The following is a 9,610-nucleotide window of genomic DNA, read 5'->3' as shown; positions in this document are numbered from 1 at the left end:
CAAGGCAGAAGCCAGGCCTTCACCCAGCTCCAGGTCCCTGGGCCTGCTCTGGGGCGCCCTGCACTGCCTGCCTGGGGAGAAAGGGCAGGTGGAGAGTTTCCAGGAGCAGGGCTGGGCATGAACAGAAGGTGGGGGCCGTGCTGCCACCAAGAGCAGGCTGGGCCACAGTCCCCGCCCTCCCACAGCCTCAGGAGGCCCAGAGCTGAAGAAGCCCCTTCAGGGCCCCACCCGGGCCTCTGGCCTTCCACTCTGACTGCTGCCCTGGGGCAAAGTCCGAGGAAGTCCACAGGGGATGATGTGTTTCCTCCCCCGTGTGAAAGGATCTTGGACACCCCCTGCTTCGGGGCGTCGACCTGACTGGTGCCACACTGGCAGACATAGCTTAGGGTCACGGGGGCTTTATGGCTCCAGCCCACGCACTAGCAGGCCCAGCCAAGCCTGGGCTACAGGCACAGAGCACAGGGGTGAGAGTGGCAGGGGTGCTGGGGCACCTGGGAGGCCTCCTTCTGCGCCCCCCAGCCCAGCCCAGCCCACGACAGCCTGAAGGGCCCCCTGTGGTTCTTCACCCTCACACAGCCCAGAGTCCTGAGGTAGCCCCAACCTCTCCCTGATTCTTGTGCCTCAGGGGTTTTCAGGTCCAACCCCCTTGTTTTATGGGGCTTGTGAGTGTTGGCAGAGGCAGTAACAGCCATCCATTCCAGCTTCTGCATGTGTCTACTGTGTACTTGTAGTCTCTTCTTGATCACCTCCACAAACAGGCCACTCACTCCCTCACAAAACAGCACTTCCAATCTTTTTTTTTTTATTATTCATAGAGAGAGAGAGAGAGAGAGAGAGAGAGAGAGGCAGAGACACAGGCAGAGGGAGAAGCAGGCTCCATGCAGGGAGCCTGACGTGGGACTGGATCCTGGGTCTCTGGGATCACACCCTGGACTGAAGGCGGCGCTAAACTGCTGAGCCACCAGGGCTGCCCCAGCACTTCCAATCTTGAGCAGCTCTTCAGTCTCTCTAGGGTATTCCCTTCTAGGTACACAGGGACATCCATCATACCCTTAAATTTTTTTCTTGGGGCACAAAACATCCCTGAGTCCTTCAACTATTTCCCTGGTGACCTGGCTTAAAGCCCTGTCACTAACCTTGCTCTCCTTGGCTAGGGCCTGTTTCCTTCCATTATAAATGGTGGCCCCCACATTTTGAATGCTTACTCTGGCAATGGCCCATCCTGCATAGGGAATAAGAGACTCATTACCCCGTTTCTTGCAACTGGGATCACATTTGTTTTATATGCCTGTGATGCCCAGGAGGCAAGGGCTACCATGCCCTTTCCAAGCGTGCTTCTGGTTACATGATGCCACCTGACCTTGAACTAAGATATGCAGAGGATACCTTGAGCTCTGTTGCTCCCTTCCCCTTATTAGATCTGGTAGGTTGTTCTAGCCTGTCAGCATCTGTTGAGATTTTGGCTGTTACCCAACTCCCTCGATGTGTGCTTACCGCAAATTTGACCAATTTGTATCTTTATTCAAGATCATGATGAGGCCTTTGATGAGGCTGGGAACAGAGCTAGTGGCCTATCACCGTAGATCTTCCTCTAGGTGAACACCCATCCATTCATCATCTGTGGGAACACTGAATCTGTCATGAATTCCCTTAACTGTCATCCAACTCACAAGGATTTGTTGACAAGGATACCCTAGGTACTTATTTAGTATGTAGACAGGAATTGTACATGGCTGCTCATACCCAAATGTCAATGACTTTGACAAAGTGGTGATTTATTTTCTCTCACATTAAAGAAATTCAGGGATAGATAGTCCTGGGCCAGTATGGTGCTTCTATGTTGTCATCAAGCCCTCAAGATTGTTTGCTCCGTCATCCTTAATGTATGACTTCTGTCCTTGGGATTGCTTCACTGTCACAAAATGGTTGCTGAAGCTCCAGTCATCACATTTTCCAGGAAGAAAATATAAGATAGAAACATGGGTGCATCTCTGCTTTAAAGAGCTTTCCTAGTGGCACTGGGTGGCTCAGTGGTTGAGTGTCTGCCTTTTGGCTCAGGTCATGATCTGGGGTCCTGGGATCAAGTCCTGCATCAGCCTCCCCATAGGGAGCCTGCTTCTCCCTCTCCCTATGTCTCTGCCTCTCTCTCCATGTCTCTCATGAATAAACAAAATCTTTATAAACAAACAGATTTCTTAGAAACCCCAACCAATACTTCTGTTAACATCTTGTTGGCTGTTACATGAGCAAGAGACGCTGAGAGATGTAGTCTTTCAGCTGGGCATACTGCTACCCACATAACACCAAGTCCTGCTATGTAAAAAGATTTAAGAATAGAGGCTGTAATGGATGCTGTGTGCAACTAGAAGTGTCTGCCATACTCGTGAACATTCTACTGACCATGTTTCTCTGACCTAACCACCACCTTCTGCTATCACAGGAAGCAGGGTGCACCCGGTCTGGTGCCAGTAGCCCGCTGAGGCCCAGACATCAATCACCTTATCTAAGAGCATACACCTTAGATGTCCCTCCTTCCACCAGGAGAGTCGATAGGGAAGAGAGAAGCAGAGCTGGCCCAACTAGAAGCCTCCGTGGGGCAGGACCCAGACCCAGCTTATTTGCCAAGCACCTGGGGCAGGTTTCTGCATAGAGGGAGGAATGCCTGAGGGTCCCAGAGGCAAGCTGGACAAGCAGCTGCGCCAGGACCCAGCCCACCAGGAAAAGCAGGCTCAGATCCTCTATTTCCTAGCCTTGGCTGGGCTGGTGGGCTCCAGCTTTGGCTCCAGGTATCTGAACTCTCCTGTTCCCTCAACGCTGTAGCTGGGGTGACCCCTGCCACAGGCCAGAAGCTGGAGTGCCCTGATGAAGATGACCCCCCATGCTAGGTCCATAGAGGCAAAGAGCTGCAGATGGAGGAGGGAGATAGAGCAGGATGTGCTGGACCTGCTGCTGGAGTCTCAGGGATGGAAGGGATTGGCTTCTTCTAGGGCCAAGACTAAGAGATACCACCCCCCTTACCTACACCCAACCTCATCCTTTACCTACTTCATTCTTCTGCCCTTGAACTTGCTATAAGCAAAACTTGTAAGTGTAGGCTCTGTGCTAAGCGCTCTGACATGCATTATCTTTATTTACCCCAACAATCACCCTGGCAGTCAGAATACCCACTTTACAGATTAGAAAACAGATGCTCAGTAAGTTGCCCAAGTTCTCACAGCTTATAAGGGGTAGAGCTGGGACTCTAAACCTAAGTCAGTCCGATTCCATAGCCCAGCCTCCTGTCAAGTGACACTGCTTCCCTGTGCTAAGCAGGCCCAATATGAGGGGACCTACTTTGGCATCTTGGCATACTCTCCCAGTGAATGGGGCTGGAAGACAGTTTGTCCCTGTGCTTCCAGAGCCTGGCTAAGAGCCAGGGCCCCACTTTCTAGAACTTACACTCTGACATCTTACAGCCCAGTCTGTAGCCGGGGCTCTGGTGCTAGCCCAAGAGAGGAGGCCAGGCTACCCTAGAAACAGGAGAGTAAGCAGGGCTCTATGCTGACAGTGGATTCCCATTATTCACCAAACTCTTTCATATGAAATCCTCCCAGGCTGGCTCTAAGGGTGGGGATAATTCTGGATTTTCAGAACTTCCTGGAGATTGCAAGCAGATCTACCTGCCTATGCATGAGGCAGTGCTATTTGGCAAAAACTAAACACACACTAAAGATGCCTCAGTAAGGGCCTGACTGGTGCACATATGCTACAGAATATCATAGAACAGTTTAAAAGGGGTGAGTCAGAAAACTTAGTATCAACAGCAGGTTGAAACTTCAGAATCTAGATTAAGAAACACACAAGAGGGATGCTTGAGTGGCTCAGCAATTGAGCTTCTGCCTTTGGCTCAGGGCATGATCCGGGGGTTGGGTCCCACATCGGGATCCCTGCGGGATGGGATGGAACCTGCGGAGTTCTCCCTCTGCCTATGTCTCTGCCTCTCTCTGTGTCACTCATGAATAAATAAGTAAAATAGTAAAAAAAAAAACACAGAAGGGATCCCTGGGTGGCGCAGCGGTTTGGCGCCTGCCTTTGGCCCAGGGCGCGATCCTGGAGACCCGGGATCGAGTCCCACGTCGGGCTCCCGGTGCATGGAGCCTGCTTCCCCCTCTGCCTGTGTCTCTGCCTCTCTCTCTGTGTGTGTGACTATCATAAATAAATTAAAAAACTGTGTGCCTATCATAAATAAAATTTTTTTATTTATTTATGATAGGCACACACAGTGAGAGAGAGAGAGAGGCAGAGACACAGGCAGAGGGAGAAGCAGGCTCCATGCACGGGAGCCCGATGTGGGACTCGATCCCGGGTCTCCAGGATCGCGCCCTGGGCCAAAGGCAGGCGCCAAACCGCTGCGCCACCCAGGGATCCCTAAAAAAAAAATAAATAAATAAATAAAAATAAAAAATAAAAAAATAAACACACAAGAAACCTGATGGATTTTATTTACAACTGTCAATTACATATATATATTTTTTTTAATTGAAGTTTGATTTGCCAACATGTACTATAATGCCAATTACATATAAATCAATTCCTAGGCAGTACAGTTCAACCTAAAAAGAGTAGGACTCACTTTCTAAGTCCCCACCACCCTTAGGAAAAAGTTGGGTTTTTTTCTATTTTATTTTTACTTGTTTTAAATCCTTTTAAGTCACGGAATAGTGCATAAACTGCCAGCTTCTCTCCAGAGAAAGCCTATTTGGAGTCAAGAGCACTGTTAAGTGAGTCATCTTCTCTCTGTGCCATGGACAAATTAGAAATTCCTTCTCCTCATTCACGGCAGCTAGAATAAACTAAACAGGTGTTGCCCTGACCAACATTGTTCAATGACAATCATTACTTCATCATCACGTCAGAGTGGTAATTTGGGCATATTTTCTCTGGTATTTTAAAAAATAAGTCCTGAGCAGAAGTGATGTCACCTGGTCATTGAAGGGTTGTCAGAGCCTCCTGCCATTTTTTTTTCCAGTTAAAATGATCTGCTCTAATGTTCACACAATGTTTAAATGTTCACTGAAATCATCTATTACCCTCTACAAGTCAGCTAAATATATCCTGATGTGGGATGCTCTAAGGCACAATGTTGAATGAAAGAAAGCAAGTTACAAGTCACAAGGCTCAGTCGGTTAGGTGTCTGCCTTTGGCTCAGGTCACGATCCTGGGGTCCTGGGATCGAGCCCCACATCGGGCTCTTTGCTCAATGGGGAGGCTGCTTCTCCCTCTGCCTCTGCCCCTACCCCTGACTCATGCGCTTACTCATTCTCTCAAATAACTAAAATCTTAAAAAACAACAACTGCAACTTACAGACAACAGGCTGCAATGTTGCCTCATTTACATACATCCATGTGAACATGTGGGCCAGGTCTGGAGGGGCACATGACAACCTGATAGCTGAGGGGTTACAGGGATCCCAGCTTTACCTGGAATGTTCCCACTACTTACAAAGAGAATTAGTGAAATATTTGAGGAGCAGCCACAAATACTCCAAGGTCATTATTTATTACTTCGAGTTGATATAGGCCAACCTATTCCGGAAACATCATCATGTTGACCTTTAGTTACTGACCGCCACCCCCCCCCTTTTTTTTCACATCACACTTCTGCTCCAAGGTCCATCTGGCAATCCAACTTCTTAGGCTGGCCCCAGCCAAGCTGTCCTCCAGCTTTCTACAGCAGCACCTTTGCACACTGTTCTGGAAGCACCTTGCCAAGTCCCACTGCCAGCCCTTTGTTTAAGCAGTTCCCACAGCCAGAATGTTCCCTACTCGCCTCTCTCCTTAACCAAGTCCTACTCATGGCCCAGGGCCCAGTGGTGACCTCTCTAGCTCTGTGGTCAGAGCTCTACACCCTGACCCTCATTTGGGCCTCAGCTTCAGAGTACAGCGCTTTCTCTGAAGATCACAAAGGACAGTGATGCCTCCTTAAACTGTAATCATTGCTGAGGAGAGCTTTACTACTTCCAAGTTTATTTTATTTTTAAGGATTTTATTTATTTATTCATGAGAGACAGAGAGAGAGGCTGAGACACAGGCAGAAGGAAAAGAAACAGGCTCCATGCCGGGAACCTGATGCAGGACCCGATCCTGGGACTCCAGGATCATGCCCTGAGCCAAAGGCAGATGTCCAACTGCTGAGCCACCCAAGCATCCCTACCTCCAAGTTTATAATACGAGACTGTAACAACAGTCCTACAAGTAGATACTATAATCATTATTCCTGTTTTATAGAGCAGAAGCTCAAGCTCAGACTCAAGCTCTGCCACACAGCTAGTTGGTGGCGGAGCTACTAAGTGTATAATGGCCTTTTCACTTGTCTCTCAGCACAAGCCTGAAATGTCATGAGTAGAAACCACAACTAGCTCACACTGCTATGCCTGGCTTTTGCCAGTTGCTAAATAAATATGAATGAAATGTGATGCCTACAGCATCCTGAAATGTAAGTAACCTTCTTCATGAAATGGGAACAGCAAACATTTAGCTCACCTGCCAGGCCCATACTGAATGGTTCCACCCAGTACCAGCAGCCATCCTGGGTGGTGCGTTTTTGTATTACTGCTAGGAGATTGAGGGAACCTTGAGTGTCAGAGGAGTTAAGTGACTTGCCCAAGGTCACAAAGCAAACATATTCAGGCCTGCTTGGGGGCTCACCTTCTCCCATCTTCATCACCCACTGCTCCCTATCCCTCTTCTCCTGCCTGTTCTATTTTTCAGGGACAGAAACTATCTGTGGGTAGTGAGATGACTTTCTCTGTACCATTCAGCAAACCAGCAAGTGTGGATTCCAGCTGCAACCCAGGAAGGATCCACCTGTAGGTCCCCCTACTTTCACCCCACCCCGAATCATTGTGGGCAAATCCCTCGGGGCTTGTCTTGACCTCTTACCCAGCACACCTGCAGACAGTGAGGGGAAGTCGCTGGGGGTGAGAGAGGCAGCCTCTCTTTGCGCGGGTCCACATGTCACACGAGGGCCAGCCCGGCCGTCCCCAGACCATGGCACTGCCCACCACTGTCGGGGTCCTGGGCACTCACCACGCCACGAGCCCGGGCGGGTGGGAACTCGGTGAGAAGCTTCGCAGCTCCAGCCAGATGCGAATTGTCCCTCCCACACCTCCCGGGCTGCAGGGGCCTCCATTAGAGCCCCCGAGGAGTCAGAATCCACACCTCCGCAAATGGGCCCGCTTTCCCAAGGCCCCCCTGCCCAGGCCTTCCCTGGGCTCTGTGGGTTTTGACACCTCTCTGTAACCTGGCAGGGGGCCACCTCTCACCTTCGGGCCAGATAAAAGCTCAGGCCTGGAGGTGGCCGGCTCAGCCTCCCAGAGCCCTCGGCGGCCCCGGCCATGGCCCAGTCCCCTCCTCTGCGCGGCCTTCTGGGCCACGACCATTGGGCCTCACCCCGGGGCTGGGGCTGGGCCGGCCACCCCGACTCCACGTCCCCGGCCTCCTCCTCGGATTCGTCGGGCTCGTGCCCCTGCGACGGCGCCCGCGGCCCGTCGCAGCCCGCGCCCCCGGCCCGCAGCGGCCGCGCCGCAGAGGCCGCCCCGACGGCGCCCGCACGAGCCCGCAGCGCAGCGGCCGGCGGCCCGCGGCAAAGCGCCAGCGAGCGCGAGAAGCTGCGCATGCGCACGCTCGCCCGCGCCCTGCACGAGCTGCGCCGCTTTCTGCCGCCGTCCGTGGCGCCCGCCGGCCAGAGCCTCACCAAGATCGAGACGCTGCGCCTGGCCATCCGCTACATCGGCCACCTGTCGGCCGTGCTGGGCCTCAGCGAGGAGAGCCTGCAGCGCCGGCGGCGGCGGCGCGGCGACGCGGCGGCGCCTCCGTGCTGCCAGCTCTGCCCCGACGGCGGCGGCGGCGGCGGCGGCGGCCCCGCGCAGGCGCAGGCGCAGACGCAGACGCCGGTGCAGGTGCAGGTGCAGGCGCGCGCCCCGGGGGGCCTGGGCTCCGCGGTGCCCTGGGGGTCCCCGCCGGCCCGTCCCGGAGCGCTAGTGGCGCCCGAGCGCCTGGGGAGCCGGGTGCCGGACGTGGATCCCTGGGTTACACCCCCTTACTGCCCTGCGATGCAGTCGCCCCCGCAACTCTCCCAAGGGAGAGCCCGTGACGCTGCCCTTTGGACACCGCCCCAGGCCTGTTCCGGGACTCAGACGTCCCCAGAACCGAGGAACCAGGCCACGCCCTGGACGCCGCCCCCCGCGGCCCCCGAGCTGGCTGTAGTATACCAGGTACGCGCGCATGTTAGGGTGCTACTTCCCTCGGGGTGGTCCCCAGGTTTCTTTGGAAATGGCAGGGGTGGGTAGGCTCTAGTCTGCAGGGAATCACAGGCTTTTTTCTATCCCAGTTTATCTAATCCAACAACCCAATGAGAGGTAGAGAGAAGCTGAAGAGAGTATGGAGAGGACCTTTACCTCCTTGGGGAAAGAGGTGTGGCGGGCCCCAGGTCGTTAAGGCCACCACCACCTGGACCTAGAAAACTTGACAGCCAAGTTAAAGAGGGAATCCTTGGACTTGCTCCAGAGGCAAAATGAAAAGTAGTAAGAGCCATTGGGGATTCGCTCCCAAGTGCTTCATTAAGGTTTGGGGAGAGGGAGCCCGGCCGGCCCCAGGGGTGGGGACTTCCAGGGTAGACTGGTTTGGAGCTTTCCTTCAAGCTTCATTTGTTCATGAGGCCCATGAGTATATTAATAACCAAAATTTACTGCTTGCTGTTTGCCCAACACCTTCTTGACGCTGTACATGTATTAACTCAGCCAACACTACAACTGTGGAATAGGTATTGTCATCATCACCCCCATTTTACAGATGAGAACACTGAATAAAAGAGATTGAGTTCTTAAACCTAATTAGTAGCAGAGGTGAGATTTGAACCCCTGGAGTGTATCTCCAAAGCCAGTGTTCTTCACCACTTTGCTTCACTGCATCCATGGCACCAGGGCTGTCCAGAAGCTGCCAGCCACGTTCCAGGGAGCATCCAGGGTCAAGGTCTCAGGGCATCAGGCAGTGGCCTACTAATCAGCTGCTTTTGTCTCTCTTGCAGGGTATCTCAGTGTCTCCAGAGTCCTGTCTGTTGCCAGAAACCCCACCCCTCCTGTCCCGCCCAGCATGCCAGAGACTCCAGCCTCAGACCCAATGGGGATGCTGGAGCCACAGTGTAGAGGTGCTCCCCAGCTCAGAGAACCAGGGACCAGGCCCTGCCTTCCAGCTCGGTGATGAAAGCCCTTCCCAGAGCTCAGACCTGCAGCTCAGTGGCTGCCCTGAACTTTGGCAAGAAGATTTGGAAGGGGCCCACCTGGGCATCTTCTACTAATGGCCTTGCCTGTTGCCTTGTCAGCCAGGAATCGGGCCTTTGGTGTGAAGTGCCCTCCTCATTTGCTACTTGCTGTGATCTTCAAGCTTTTTTTTTTTTTTAAGCCAACGATCTCTTTTCCAAGTGATGTCTCTCACAGAGGCAGTGTTTGAAACATAGTGGGTGGCCTCCCTGGTTGGAATCAGGACTGGGGTAGTGTCCTCCACGTCCTGGACACCCCCAGAATGACCAGTGTTCTGCAGGGCACTGCCTGAGCCTCAGGAAGGTGGTGGC

At 52.9% G+C, this 9,610-nt stretch overlaps 1 protein-coding gene across 1 annotated transcript; it reads left to right on the top strand.

The window, feature by feature from the left end:
• Window positions 1–7,376: 7,376 nt before the first annotated feature.
• On the top strand, window positions 7,377–9,610 carry MESP2 (mesoderm posterior bHLH transcription factor 2). Its single transcript, XM_055326734.1, has 2 exons — window positions 7,377–8,255; window positions 9,068–9,610. The coding sequence occupies exons 1-2, from the start codon at window positions 7,377–7,379 to the stop codon at window positions 9,335–9,337; spliced, it is 1,149 nt and encodes a 382-aa protein (XP_055182709.1). The 3' UTR covers window positions 9,338–9,610.

This window comes from Nyctereutes procyonoides, unplaced genomic scaffold (assembly GCF_905146905.1).
Source record: "Nyctereutes procyonoides isolate TBG_1078 unplaced genomic scaffold, NYPRO_anot_genome, whole genome shotgun sequence".
Taxonomy (NCBI): Eukaryota; Metazoa; Chordata; class Mammalia; order Carnivora; family Canidae; genus Nyctereutes; species Nyctereutes procyonoides.
The sequence above is the reverse complement of the archived record's forward strand: the minus strand, read 5'-3'. Positions and strand labels throughout refer to the sequence as shown.

Excerpts from the sequence above, each read along its gene's own strand:
- MESP2 (XM_055326734.1), top strand. The coding sequence starts at position 7,377 with ATGGCCCAGTCCCCTCCTCTGCGCGGCCTTCTGGGCCACGACCATTGG. Across the intron at positions 8,256-9,067 it reads AGCTGGCTGTAGTATACCAG|GGTATCTCAGTGTCTCCAGA; the intron begins GTACGCGCGCAT and ends TCTCTCTTGCAG.